We start from the raw sequence: 15,032 nt of genomic DNA, 5'->3' as shown, positions 1-15,032 counted from the left end.
AGTCAGCCGTGACCTGCATTGGGAGCTAGACAAGAAGGAACAAAAGTGGGCTGTCCTCTCACACAGTGAGGTAAACATGCTTAATTTACATAATCCTGCCTAAAAGAGTGAGTGGGAGGGACAACCCATTCTTTCGGATCCCTTCCCACCACTGTAGACCAGTTCTTTTAAATGGAGATTGCAGCTGAAGCATCTTTGCAGCAATGAACATTAAGAACTAAACAAAGAATCCATCAAACTACTTTATTAACAAATGCCTTGCAAATGTTGAGGGTAAAGCAAGGTACCAACATTCCTCAGGGGGTTATCATTTTTCTTGCTACTAAAAGCAAACTTCCACTCGCATGAACCTGCCATGGGATGGGAGGATGAAATGAGAGAATTATCTCTAAAATTCTTATACATTTCCGAGCTCAATTCAAAGTGTTGGTGCTGACCTTTAAAGCCCTAAATGGCCTCGGTCCAGTATACCTGAAGGAGCGTCTCCACCCCCATCATTCTGCCCGGACGCTGAGGTCCAGCGCCGAGGGCCTTCTGGCGGCCCCCTCATTGCGAGAAGCAAAGCTACAGGGAGCCAGGCAGAGGGCCTTCTCGGTAGTGGCGCCCGCCCTGTGGAACGCCCTTCCAGCAGATGTCAAAGCGATAAACAACTACCTGACATTCAGAAGACATCTTAAGGCAGCCCTGTTTAGGGAAGTTTTTAACGTGTGATATTTTACTGTATTTTTGGTTTTTATGGAAGCCGCCCAGAGTGGCTGGGGAGGCCCAGCCAGATGGGCGGGGTATAAATAATAAATTATTATTATTATTATTATTATTATTATTATTATTATTATTGCATGTATTTCTGTGTTGTGAGAAGCGTTGCACTGTTTAGTAAACTAAGTCTTGCCTAAGAACAACCTTACAGTGAAACCTCGTTTTATGTACCACCCTTCTTACGAATGCTTCAAGTAACGAGCTCCGCTGACCCGGAAGTAGATGCCCCTAGTTGCGAACTTTGCCCCAGGATGCGAGCGGAAGTCGCATGCCGGCACCACGGACCTCATGTTAAGAACAGTTTCGGCTTGAGAACGGACCTCCGGAACAAATTAAGTTAGTAACCGGAGGTACCACTGTATTTCCTATAATCCACTTTGACCAATAAACCCACATCTTTTAGTTTCTACATCCCACCAATTTCTTGGCCCGTTTGCAATCACTAGAAGCTCATGCATGATCCACTTTGATATTTCAGAGTCAACCCAAGCCTTTAATTTGCTTGGCTTTCTCTTTTGCTCCTTTCATAATCTGTTCTCTCATCTGGTTTTATTTCAGAGTGCCAGACTTGCTCCCTACTCCCAATAGAGTTTGCCTCTGCTTTACATACAACTTCCTATGGGGAAGTGTCCTAACCAGCCTTAAAGTAACAGCCTTAAAGACTCCATGAAAATTAACCTGTACTCTGTATCCTCTGCTGCAGCACTCAGCATCTTAAGCTAATTCTCACTGGTGCTACTATCCTCCATCTCCATCTCTTCCAGTTCTGTTTTTAATCTGAAAGAAGAAAAACAGGATACCCGGCCTCAAAATTTGAAATATGATGGGTACTGTTACAAGGCTACAAAATACCCTATGTGTTTTGGTTCATTCTTTCTTAGGAAGAAATAAAACAGATTAGAGTGCTTCAGTAACTTACCATATCTGAAAAAGTGATAAGCTACAGACTACAGCCACATCTTGTTGGGATCATTCCGAGGCTGTGGAATGAATCATTGTAACTGGGAACATAGAGATTTAAGGAGGCATAGTGAATGGAGTCACAGGTGTCACTTTCCAAAGAGTGGAAGCTGCAGTAATATGGAAGAAGCAGCGCACAGCATTTCCCCAGATACACAGAGCCATCAGAACAAGAGATAAGAAGAATCACATCAGAAAAGCCAGGAGAGAAATATATAGAATCCTTCAACATTGAGTTTTGCACAGATTCTTTTAGATTCCCAATATTTACACAAATAAGGTATAGAGCCTAGAGTTTGTATTGCATCTCATAGCAAAATCCTTTTTTAAAAATCAAGCACTATGTTCCAAGGACAGAGGATTAAGCTAGCACCCTAGATTACAGTCACCTGGCTTAGAATCTTCCAGAGCTGAATCCCAGAACTAGAACCCTCGGTTCACTCCCATCCTTCTGCTCACCTGCTACATCTTTGCTTCAGATCAGAATGGTACTTAGAGACTGCTTCAAGGTATTCTTTTGCTGCCTTCTTTTCCTCTTGAAATAACTTCCTGGAAATTAAAGGAAGGCAATCAGATGTCCAGCTCCCAGGGATCCACCTGTCTAACTTCTGCACAAAAAACTGGGCAAGAAGCAGGTCTCTTCCACAAACCCAACTCACATGGGAAAGTCTTCTCCTATTTATACTTCATTTATACTCCTATTTATTCTCTGTAAATTGAAGTCAAGTTATTAGACCTGCAGTGGGGCATATCTGACCTGCAGGCATAATTTTTCATTTGCAGCATGCCTTAAGTTTGCACTCAGTACTTAAGACATCTTACCTTCATTTGGGTATGGGTTCTTTGCCACATTAGCTCCACTTGCAGATGGGGAAATGGCACCGCCAAACCTCAATGACCTTGCTTCCTAAGTGGCAAAGGCAGTTAAGCATTGAGGCATTCCTAAGCAAGAACAGGAGAACCTCTGGCTCTTAATCTGACATAGGACTCAGGCGACCCTCTTTCATGCCTCTCTGGGGCTGCCATATGGCCTTCTCCCTGGCTTAGTTACTACAAACCTACCAAGTTACAATATATATACAAAAGTTGAACTAAGTTTCTATACTGGGACAGTAAGGAAAACAAGACATGGAAATGTGTTTAAGTGAGCACAATCTACCATGTTCTTTTGGGGAAGCCCCACTGAAATGAACAAGAGACTATGTTGCAATGCATACTATTTGGATTTGACTTGTGATTCGCTACCAACATTTCCCCAGAATATTCTATAACGTGCAGGGAGTTTTTCACAGTCAAGTTGTTGTGGAAAGGGCTCCTAGGTTGAATGTTTGAAAATCACTGAATCAGGTAAATTATTACTAGCTTAAAAGGTAAAGGACCCCTGACCATTAGGTCTAGTCATGACCAACTCTGACGTTGTGGCGCTCAGCTCGCTTTACTGGCCAAGGAAGCCGGCGTACAGCTTCCGGGTCATGTGGCCAGCATGACTAAGCCACTTCTGGTGAACCAGAGCAGCACACGGAAACGCCATTTACCTTCCCGCCGGAGCAGTAACTATTTATCTAGTTGCACTTGGACGTGCTTTCGAACTGCTAGGTTGGCAGCAGCAGGGACCGAGCAATGGGAGCTCACCTCATCGCGGGGATTCAAACCGCCGACCTTCTGATCAGCAAGTCCTAGGCTCTGTGGTTTAACCCACAGCGCCACACGTGTCCCTTATTACTAGCTTACTGAGCCACATTTATGAGGGCATGGCTTGCTTTCTGGGCGAGGTGCACCTGTGGTTCATGCATATTTGGTTTTTTTAAAAGATCGTTTTCTTCCTACTTTAGCACACTTTGCAAATTGATCGTTTATACCTTTAAAAGATTGCACATGGTTAACTGAGTTTTAATCAGTATTACACTAAAGGAGGGTCCAGGTTAGCCTATACTCACAAGGCTGTTGCAGCCTCCTGGCTCTTCAGGAACTCCCTCTCCTTAATGAAGACCGACTGGCTAATCAAATCTAATTCATCTTGGGCATGGGCCAGTTTCTCCTGGATCATTTTCTCTGAGGAAATATTACACAGGGATTTTTAAAGGCATATCAAAATAAGTCCATTTTATCTCAAAAAATGAGGGTACAGTGGTACCTTGGGTTAAGAACTTAATTCGTTCTGGAGGTCCGTTCTTAACCTGAAACTGTTCTTAACCTGAGGTACTACTTTAGCTAATGGGGCCTCCTGCTGCTGCTGCGCCGCCACTGCGCGATTTCTGTTTTCATCCTGTAGCAAAGTTCTTAACCCGAGGTACTATTTCTGGGTTAGCAGAGTCTGCAACCTGAAGTGTCTGTAACCTGAAGCATCTGTGTGATAGGAATTTTGAGGTCTTAGATATATGGTAATGTTCATAACAGCACATACATAGATCAGCACAAGAAGACCAACCTGAAGCCATTTTGATTCCTAAACTGAGCAAATGTTTTCTCTGCAAGGTCAAAGTGGAAAAGCCTCCCCATTGTCTTTTCCTTCACAAATCCTGTCTTAAGGGTATGTCTGTGTTTGAATAGCGTGTGAGCCTGTGACATGGCCCAGGAACTAAGTATTTATCATTACAAAGGACTGGCCAGGCTACCCAGGCAATCCAATCAAGTAACCTGCCAGACAGGAGATAAACAAGGACAGGAGAAAAACACATTCAAATTTTCTGTTTTAGACCGCCTTTTTTGTGATGTAGGTATGATATATATGAGGGGTGGTCTTAGGTTACATCCCTTCTGTGATGTATGTATGATGTTTCTGGGGGTGGTCCTGATCTACAGGATGGGAATTTCAAAAGTCTTTATAAGGCCTTGCATGCCATTTTTCTGGGTCCTTCCTCTCTCCTGCGGGTGAGGGGAGCACCCTGTTGCAACAGATCAATAAAGATCAAGCTTACTAGCTGCTTTGCTTCTCAGTATTCTCTGGTTGGCCTCTGTTATTTTCTCCTACCAATAGGGAACCTACGTAAGGACTCTATATAGGCTCTTGGATACCCCATAAGGGAAAAGGGCAATTTTTGTTTACAACATCTGTAACCCAAGGTACCACTGTACTTCCAGACACCAACAGAAGAAGTGTTTTTTGATATATATTTTTGTAATACTGCACTAGTACAGTCCTATTCAGTACTAGTTACATGGGATCTGTTTCCCAAGTAATGCGTAGCTTTCTTCCACTCCTGAACAGGGAACTTCACTTTCTCTTTAAAGCACTCCTGCCACCACCACCATAGCCTCTGCTGCTTCTCCAGGGAGATCATGTGTGTAAATTGATGTACCGGGGGGGGGGGGGGGAGGTATATGCCTCTCCGTTTAACTAGTTCAGTTTTAGGAGAAATTGCACTCCAGTCTAATCCAATCTGGGACTAGAAACTGCTGCATACAGCAGATAGGGAGTTTATTGTTTTCAAAACTTCAGTTTTTAATTTTACTTTTAAGTATAAAAAGAGGTGAAGGGGACAGGGGTAGCTTTGCCAGTTTTCTACCCTTTTAGCAATAAGTAGGCCCATATTTGAATGGTACACTTGAATGCTTGGCCTCTGAATGAATTTATATTTTTATTAAGATCACAAAATGGTTTTGATATGGGAAGAAGTGAGGAGCTCTGTCACTTCTCACACTAATGATTTCACAGACACTTCCAGTTAAGTATCATTAAAAATGGTTAGCCCACATTCTGCACAGCACACACAAATACAGTTGCCATGCTATCCAAGGAAATAGAGGAGGAATCAAAAGAGTTTGGATGGCATACAAGTAAGTAATATTGTAGAACAATTATGTTTAAGATAACTTTAGCTTTATGAATTCTCTTAGAATGTGTCCAAAAAGCCACAGACTCTCACCTTCACTGAGCAAACACTCCTTCTTCTCTCTTATGTCAGCCACTGCTGGTTTCTCCCTAGCCTGAAACACAGCAAACAGAATTCAAGGGAGAGAAATGAGGGGCAAATCTGCTTGTTTGGTCTCTCTCCATTTCTCATTCTTCCAGTCTTAAGTTCAATCTTCCACATTAGTTTGTGAATTTCTGTTGAAGCTTCATGAAAACTCATCTGCATGTTTGTAAAAATTTGTCCTATTATACATGTTTAGAAGCAATTTTAAGTCAGCTGGAATGCTACCCAGTATTGGAAGTAGGCATGGCCACTTAAAGTCCAAATGGCTGTTTCGTGGAAGCAGCCAAAGAAACATAAACATATTCACTTGATGGGAGTGGTACAGTTATCAAGAAGAAGCTGGTTTGACTGCTTTGCTTAATGCTCATGGTACAAGCCCCTTATATCCCAAGCCAGATGGACGGGGTAGAAATAATAAAATTATTAATAGTAGTAGTAGTAAAAAAGGTAAAGGACCCCAGGACAGTAAAGTCCAGTCAGATTCAACTATGGGATGTGGCTCTCATCTCTGCTTTCAGGCCAAGACAGCCAGCATTTTTCCATAGACAGCTTTCTGGGTCATGTGATCAGCATGACTAAACCGCTTCTGGTGCAATGGGACACTGTGATGGAAGCTAGAGTGCACGGAAACACCATTTACCTTCTGCCAATGTTACGATTGGCAAGCCCAAGACACTTGGTGGTTTAGACCACAGTACCACCTGTGTAGTAGGTACAAAACACCTGAATAGGGCTAATGGTTCCATCTCTGTGTATGTTTTTGCTGCTCTAGAGCAACCAATAAGCTATCCAATAATCCTGTCAGTGTGTGCCAAGAGTAGCTTTCACACACTTCATAACAGTTATAGTGGCAAAAGGCTAGCTCCATGTGTCATTGGAGCTCAGGTGGCAACAGCTCAGCCCATTTCAGTCTGACATCTTATGTTGCCTCATCCTACATGATGCAAGCTGACCATGTGGACACAGTGGACACAGGCGTGCAGTTTGTGGAAAGCAAGGCTAAGGCATGAATGTGGTTCACTAGAGTAACTAGCAACCAATCTGTGAACAAATAAAACTTCTTCCCATGTTCCTTCCACCCCCAATACAGCTTTTATTTCCAATGTATTGAACTGCTCCAGACAGAGCATCTTTCCATTCATACATTTCATCTATCAAAAGAAAGCTAAAGTCCCCATCTCCCATCCTTGCTGCTCAGCACTTCCATATTCTAGCACATTTCTGAATCAAGGCATAGAATACAACAGTCTCCATTTCCAGGTGTTCGCAAATGTTTCAAGTTCATTTGATGTTACTCTGTTTCCAAAGTTAAAGGCAGAATATAGTGACTCTCAACTCTCAGTTTCTACTATATTCACATATTGTCACTTGGACATGAACATTTCTGAAGGTCACTTATCCTGCAGTGGCTTTATAGTAGTTGAGTTCATGGTAAAGACAAAAACCTAGCCCTTACGTAAAGCTCCCAGAGACTCTTGTGCTTCTCCATCAGCTCATTAAGTAGGTGCTCAAACTCCAGTCTGAAGGCATGAAAAATAAAAACAGAACAAGATAGAACAGAGTAAAACTGTTAATGGTGAGAACGGAACTTTCCTAAAGAGAGGAACCTAAAAATTGCCTATGCTAGATCACACTAAGGGGTCATCTAGCCAAGAACTCAGTATTCAAGAAGCACCATTCAGATGCCCTTGAAAGAAAGCTCATAAGCAGAGCAAGTAGCTATCTCCCTCTTCCCCCTCCCCACACTTGATAATCAGAATTATACTGTCCTGAATATGGAGGTTGAATATTGTTGTTTTATTAATTATATTTCTTACCTGTTTTTCTCACAAAGAGACTTGAAAACTAAAACACAACCAATAAAGCCTAAAAACATATCTATATGGATAAGAGTGGTATCTGAAGAAAAGTGTGCATGCACACGAAAGCTCATACCAATAACTAACTTAGTTGGTCTCTAAGGTGCTACTGGAAGGAATGTTTTTATTTTATATGGATAAGAGACAGGTCTGATAGATCCCATACCACCAAAAGAGGTTGCAGATGCCTGAAACGCTTATAAATTAATGCCTGAAACCCTTCAAAAACCTGGAAAGTATTTGCCTGGCCCCTACAAAAGAAAAAGATGGTGCTCTCTCAGGGGAGAGCATTTCACAAGCAGGAGGCCACCACTGAAAAGCCCAATTCTCATGTTGCAATCTAGACCTCCCGGGGAGGGGTGAGATGAAGAAGGGCCTCAGATTACACTGATTTACGCGGGGAGAGGCAGTCCTTGAAGTCCTGAGTCACATACAGTTTTATAGGTTCAAACTACACTTTAAATTGAATCCACTCACTAGCAGCCAGTGGAACCATGCTAGAATTGGTGTTATATGTTGAGACAGTCCTGCCCCAGTAGCAATCTGGCTGCCAAATTCTGCACCAGCTGCAGTTTCTGAACCATCTTCAAAGGCAGCCCCATACGTAACACATTGCAGTAGTCCAACCTGGAGGTTACCAGAGTGTAGACAACAGAAGTTGGGCTTTCTCTGTCATCATAGGGGTAAAAAAAAAAAAAGAAGGTAAAGGACCCATGACAGTTAAGTCCAGTCACAGACAACTCTGGGGTTGCGGTGCTCATCTTGCTTTACATTCTGAGGGAGCTGGTGTTTGTCCACAGACAGTTAAGCTGCTTCTGGCGCAATGCAACACTGAAACCAGAGCAGCGCATGGAAACGCTGTTTACCTTCCCACCGGAGCAGTACCTATTTATCTACTTGCACTTTTTCGCATGCTTTTGAACTGCTAGGTTGGCAGGAGCTGGGACCAAGCAACAGGAGCTCACCCCATCGCGGGGATTCGAACCGCCGACCGGCAAGCCCAAGAGGCTCAGTTGAAACTGATGGAAGGCACTCTGCATCGTCCAGGCCATTTGAGCCTGAAACATCAACAGCAGATCAAGAAGTACCCCAAGCCACATACCTGCTTCAGCCTCATTCAGAGACCACATCCCATCCATCCAGTCTAGGGAACCACCTACTAACAGTGCCTTTGTCTCGTCTAGCTTAAGCTTCAGTTTATTATCACCCAGTCCATTACTGAGGCAAGACTTTGATCTAGCATAGTCACAGTCATTGCCATGGCTAATAGCAATTGCTAGACTGTCCTGTATAAATTTGGCTACTCCCTTTTTATAGCTACCGGTATTTAAGCTAGAGGGGACGCAGGTGGCGCTGTGGGTTAAAGCCTCAGCGCCTAGGGCTTGCCGATCGAAAAGTCGGCGGTTCGAATCCCTGCGGCGGGGTGCGCTCTGCCAACCTAGCAGTTCGAAAGCACCTCCGGGTGCAAGTAGATAAATAGGGACCGCTTACCAGCGGGAAGGTAAACGGCGTTTCCGTGTGCGGCTCTGGCTCTGGCTCTGGCTCTGGCCAGAGCAGCGATGTCACGCTGGCCACGTGACCCGGAAGTGTCTCCGGACAGCGCTGGCCCCTGGCCTCTTAAGTGAGATGGGCGCACAACCCCAGAGTCTGTCAAGACTGGCCCGTACGGGCAGGGGTACCTTTACCTTTACCTTTTTATTTAAGCTAGAGGCCATCACTACCTCTTGCAATCAATTCCATTCACTGTGTAAAAGACTGTGTCAGGATTTCACCCAGCCTATTTGGTCTGGCCTGTTAGGCCTCTCCTATCCTATTGTTTCATAATTTATTACGTGCATATTCCCCATCCCAGGCCAAAACCTTCTCTCTAATCAAGTCATCACATGAACAAAGTGGTACTTTATCAGTCCTAAACCTACCAGCAATACCTACCAGCCCACAAGCATTGCAAGTTTATTCTACAGAAACTGAAATTTATGGCACTCTTGCTAAAATAATACATATTGCAATTAATTGAAATTGGAATAAAGTGTAACCCAAAACTCTTGTGACCAGATTCTATAATTACCTCTGGTCTCTTTGCTTTACTCTCTCTTCTTGGATCTTGGCTGTGAGTTCTTCAATTCGCTGCTTGTGCTCTAGGTTCATTTTCTGCTGCCTGATAAACAAGATAAAGCTGAGGTGTAGAATTGGGCTTCCTCTTAAAAAATTTTTGATGAGCACAGTGGAACTTAAGTTCTGATTAAATATGCATAGGATCAGGCTGTCAGAATACTTACTGACACAGTTCTCACAGAACACTAAGCCAAACTATGGCTTAGCACAGATGTGCCTGTGCAGGTTCCTGGAGAAATCATGGTTGCTGTACTCCTTCCCTGCCATTGTGCTACCTGGGGCTAAGCCATGGTTTGGCTTAGCACATATTTTGAACATGAGCTTGTCTCACTCAGAGCAAACCTTGGTAATAGCTTGTGGCTTGTCTGGAGTGAGGCGATGGATCCTTCTGATTAGAACTGCAACTTTAAAGTTTGGATGTATTCCTCTTTCCTTTACATATATACCCTTCAGTATTTTAATTTTATTTCCTCCCAGTTTCTATTTACATCAGTAGGTTTATGAAGAATTCCAGGGGGGTGGAGGAGGGGATATAAAAGGAAAACGTTAAGAAATCTGACACACAAGATAAAGATAAACCACAGAAATAAGACTGATGTCTCATTCTAACCCAGTTGAACCATAACTCACCTCTGCATCTCTGTTTCTGTCTCTTCACAGTGCAGCTGTACAATTTGTCGTGTCCCTACAGGGAAGATGAATACTAGTGTTTAGAACTCTGGTTACTCTTTTTATGTATAATATTTCTATCATGACCATATATACATGTTCTCTAACTTTCAACTGACATCAATATTCTTAGTGTCCAAAGAGAAGAAAAAAATTGTGTATCTTGTCGAAAAGACTATTCTCAGCAGCAAGTCGCTTTTAAATTAATGACAAGCATTATAGTTTCATAGAAGCATTTCAAGGAGTGGATGAAGGAAAGTCCAACTGGAGATTCTAATTGCTAATCCCTATATTTGACTGACACAGCTCTTTAAAGCTACTAAAAGGTAAAGGTAAAGGTACCCCTGCCCGTACGGGCCAGTCTTGACAGACTCTGGGGTTGTGCGCCCATCTCACTTAAGAGGCCAGGGGCCAGCGCTGTCCGGAGACACTTCCGGGTCACGTGGCCAGCGTGACATCGCTGCTCTGGCCAGAGCCAGAGCCAGAGCCAGAGCCAGAGCCGCACACGGAAACACCGTTTACCTTCCCGCTGGTAAGCGGTCCCTATTTATCTACTTGCACCCGGAGGTGCTTTCGAACTGCTAGGTTGGCAGGCGCTGGGACCGAGCAGCGGGAGCGCACCCCGCCGCAGGGATTCGAACCGCCGACCTTTCGATCAGCAAGCCCTAGGCGCTGAGGCTTTAACCCACAGCGCCACCTGCTACTAGTTCTGCCTCAATCCTTCCTCATATGAGAAATAAACTGAAGGAGTAGCTTGTTGAACCCAACATACTGTTATTAGTTTGTGGGTGCCAGACACCCATAAGTCCTGAATTTACTAAGTGTTAAAATTTAATCAATGCTTGGAGAGTTAAACTGGAAGTCATACTCTTAATAGCTGGATTCAGCTACTCATGTTCAGGAGATTGCCTGAGAGATGGGCCTTTAACAAAGCTGGAAAACAAAGATATAGGGAGATGGGACATCAAGAAAGCAAACTCTGTGCCACCCTGGGCTATGAGATAGTTAGCAGGGACAAAGCAGAGTTGAGTTTAGGATTGCATTTGGAGATGATGTGAGCTGGAGGAAAATGTCAGGGCTGGTTCAGCTGTAGGTCAGCACAGAGACTCTGAGACAAGCAGAAAAGTTGATTTTTTTATTCAAGGAAACAAAATACAAACAGAAACCTACGGGCAAGACTGGCCCCAGTATAGCAGTTTCCAGAACTGATGATCTGTGCCTCCTATTTCTGCTTAAGCCTCCTCCCCGTCCACCTGATTCCCCAGTAATCTTAAACTCTGTTAGGGAGGGGGGCCCTGCAACCTCTGGGCCCATTGTTGTTCTGCATGCAAAGCCCTCTATGCCCTTGGAGACAAGGGAGGAGGGGAGATGAATACAGTAGGACCAGCCCGCTCCTAGGAATTTGTTGCAGCCTAAACCCCCACCTCCTTTCCAGCTGCCTGTCCTACATCTCTCTCAATCAAGCCTGTTGCTTGTTCAGTATCCAATGATTCTGCCTCCCCTCTTCATCCTGACTTGTCTTCAATGTCCTGCCTGAGCCTTCCTCTTCTGAGGCTTCCCTAGAGGTTTCTCCAGCTGGAGCCTCCAACCACTCCTCATGCAGCCAGTCCATGATAAAAAATAGTTGCAGTAATAGAATCATAGAATCATAGAGCTGGAAGAGACCACAAGCAACAAGCTGGAGGGAGGCTGAGCCATGGCTGGTGATGTTTTTGATCCAAGGCTGCTGTGGTGATGGGAGAAGCAAGAATCAATGCTGTAAGCCAGTGGTTTTCAACCAGTGTGCCGTGGCACCCTGGGGTGCTTTGAATGATGGTCTGGGTGCTGCAGGCAACACTGGCCTCTGTCCCTCTTTCCTTTCCTCCCTCCTCTGATGCCCTGTCATGTCTCTGCCTCCCAAAGGCTTGCACAGCTGTTTATTGCAGCAGCCCTGGCTATAAGCTCCACAGGCGAGGGGTGCCTCTGGGAGGCACCTCTCTTTGGTGTGGGGGTGGGGTGAGCAGCTCAGAGACCAGGGATGGCGTCAGCAACTACCCAGAGGACTCCCAAGAAGAGGAGAGGGGAGAGGAGAGGAGAGGAAGCTAAGGGAACACTCCACAAGGGAGGGTGTTCCAAAAAGGGTGAGGGGCTGTTGGTTCTATAGGTGACATAACTGGGCTCCTGAGCTCCATTGGGGTGCCACAGAAAGAATGTAGTAGGTTAAGGGAGCTGTGGACCCAAGGTTGAAAACTTCTGCTGTAAGCACCTTTATCATAGACTCAGATCGTATATATGTGTAAATAAACCATATATCCTAAAGGCACCACTGTCTCCTCTGTGCCTTGTTCTCAAAGGAAACACGAACCCTGAGTAAGCACCTGCCCCCCTGGAATCTTGCACTGCTCAGAGGTTGGGGTGGCATGTAACAATATAAAATTTAAGAAGTGTACACCAGTCACAGTTAATGTATTTCCTACAAAATAGTGTGGACATTAGCCTCCCTATCCGTTGTGGGGGAGCATCTACATCAGTCATCATTGTCTTCCTTACAGGGAGTTCTTTGCACCACTCCTCTGTTCAGAACAGATGATGGGTGGATGTCCAGTCCTGGCATCCCATGAAATGCTGACATACTTAAGGGAATGTGTTCAATGTAGGAGAGGCTGAGCCAGTGTACACAAGAACTGAGCAGGAAGAGCCAATTGTATTGTAGATTTTTGAGGGATGTTTACTGAGACCCTTTGCAGGTGCCATACAAAATACTGGCAGACACCGTGGTACTTATGGGTAGTTCACTGACATCCCCTGATCTTCACTAATGATACCTTAGATAATATCCAATAGGTATTTATGTCATTCTTGAAGGCACATTACACACTGCAGTTAAAGTAATAGTAATACAGTATATGGACTACCTAAGGGAAAGTTTTCATATTTACTCAGATAAAGGATATATAATCAGACCCAGTACTGAGAAAATGGACTCTGTCCCTGCAAAAAAAGCAGAGATGCTTTGGAAGTGTGTTAAAACTTGATTGTGCTGAAGACCCCCCAAAAAACCCCTTTCTTGCTGTCACCTTTCATTTCACTCCATATTTCCTCAAGGCTTGATTTCTCAGCATTTACTGCAAAAGGAAAAGAGCTCATTTAGCTGCTACCTTGTTTCTTTATTAATAACATAATCAGCCATTCACTCAAAGTTCCCAAATAATGCATACCTAGTAAAAAAAAATTAACAATAAAAAGCTGTAATAAAATACTACATCCACATAGATCATTTAAAAAAAAAATCACAATGCGGCATAGCCCACAAAGAGGCCTGGACTAGTTGCTCTCATTTGCTCTTTTATTTTTTCTGTTGTTTTTATGTTCAATATATGAATTTCACTTTTATCTGCTATATAAATGCTTTTTGCAATAAATAGCAGGATAAATAAATAGAAATGTTTTAAATAAATAAAACAAACACAATGATGGACTAGATGGGCATTTGGTCTGATTTGGTAGGGCTCTTACGTTCTTAAGAACTTACTGGTAATTTTATTATGTAGATACTTTGAAAGTGGCCTCAAAAAACCAGCTATAAATCACAGCAACTACCAGACTTCTAATCTACTGCTATTCCCAACACAAGTGCCGATAGAACAGTATAGAAAATGCTTTAGAGGAATTTCCCCCAAAATCGAGAATAAAATATAAAATATTGATAGATGCAAAAGAATGAGGTTTTTCCCTGCCGGATATGAGACTATATATATAAAGGCATCCTGTCTTTGTTGGTTGAAAGAATGGATGACATTAGAGAATTCACATATTCTAGACTTAGAAAGTCATGACAATATTTATGATTGGGACGCTTATTTATGGTATGAAAAGGTGAAAGTTCATAAGGGATTTATAAATCATATAATTAGGGAAAAAATTGTATAGAGTTTAGGATAAATATAATAATAATAATAATAATAATAATAATAATAATAATAATAATAATAATAATTTTTTATTTATACCCCGCCCTCCCCAGCCAAGGCCGGGCTCAGAGCGGCTTACAAGCAATAATAAAAACAAGATGAATGATTACAAACTTAAAAACAAAAATAAAATACGACATTAAAATAATGGAACATTAAAATATTAAAATGTAGCCTCATTGCAGGAGGAGAAGGAAAAGGAAAAGAGAGAGAGAGAGAGAGAGAGAGAGAGAGGGAATCAAACTGGCTCCAAGCCAAAGGCCAGGCGGAACAACTCTGTCTTACAGGCCCTGCGGAAAGAAATCAGATCCTGCAGGGCCCTGGTCTCATGAGGCAGAGCGTTCCACCAGGCCGGAGCCAGAGTTGAAAAGGCCCTGGCTCTGGTTGAAGCTAATCTAACTTCCTTAGGGCCCGGGACCACTAGGGTGTTGTTATTTCTGGACCTTGAGGCTCTCCGTGGGGCATACCAGGAGAGGCGGTCCCGTAGGTACGAGGGTCCTAGGCCGTGAAGGGCTTTAAAGGTCAAAAGCAGCACCTTAAATCGGACCCTGTACTCCACCGGGAGCCAGTGCAGCTGGAAAAGCACTGGGTGAATATGCTCCCATGGCAGAGACCCGTGAGGAGCCTCGCTGCAGCATTCTGCACCCGCTGGAGTTTCTGGGACAGCTTCAAGGGCAGCCCCGCGTAGAGCGAATTACAGTAGTCAAGCCTGGAGATGACCGTCGCATGAATCACTGTGGCCAAGTCAGGGCGGGAAAGGTAAGGGACCAACTGCTTGATGCGGCGAAGGTGGAAAAATGTCG

The 15,032-nt window shown here is 43.8% G+C and overlaps 1 protein-coding gene across 6 annotated transcripts in view; it reads right to left on the bottom strand.

Annotated features, from left to right (window-relative positions):
• Positions 1 to 229: 229 nt before the first annotated feature.
• The window catches only part of LOC307206180 (synaptonemal complex central element protein 1-like), a 42,772-nt gene continuing 27,969 nt past the window's right edge, over positions 230 to 15,032 (bottom strand). The window contains exons 5-13 of one of the 6 annotated variants that reach the window (XM_079959017.1): positions 13,336 to 13,383; positions 10,241 to 10,295; positions 9,564 to 9,653; positions 7,093 to 7,156; positions 5,586 to 5,646; positions 3,657 to 3,771; positions 2,179 to 2,268; positions 1,438 to 1,536; positions 230 to 350 (exon numbers count right to left, since the gene is read on the bottom strand). In XM_079959017.1, coding sequence (XP_079815143.1) covers positions 1,479 to 1,536; positions 2,179 to 2,268; positions 3,657 to 3,771; positions 5,586 to 5,646; positions 7,093 to 7,156; positions 9,564 to 9,653; positions 10,241 to 10,295; positions 13,336 to 13,383 — 581 coding nt within the window. In that variant the 3' untranslated portion in view covers positions 230 to 350; positions 1,438 to 1,478. Of the gene's footprint in view, positions 351 to 1,437; positions 1,537 to 1,573; positions 1,830 to 2,178; positions 2,269 to 3,656; positions 3,772 to 5,585; positions 5,647 to 7,092; positions 7,157 to 9,563; positions 9,654 to 10,240; positions 10,296 to 13,335; positions 13,384 to 15,032 lie in introns of those variants that run through there. The other 5 variants (XM_079959019.1, XM_079959018.1, XM_079959015.1 and 2 more) reach the window with 5 other exon arrangements.

Source organism: Podarcis cretensis (genome assembly GCF_951804945.1).
Source record: "Podarcis cretensis genome assembly, chromosome: 17".
Lineage (NCBI taxonomy): Eukaryota > Metazoa > Chordata > Lepidosauria > Squamata > Lacertidae > Podarcis > Podarcis cretensis.
The sequence above is the reverse complement of the archived record's forward strand: the minus strand, read 5'-3'. Positions and strand labels throughout refer to the sequence as shown.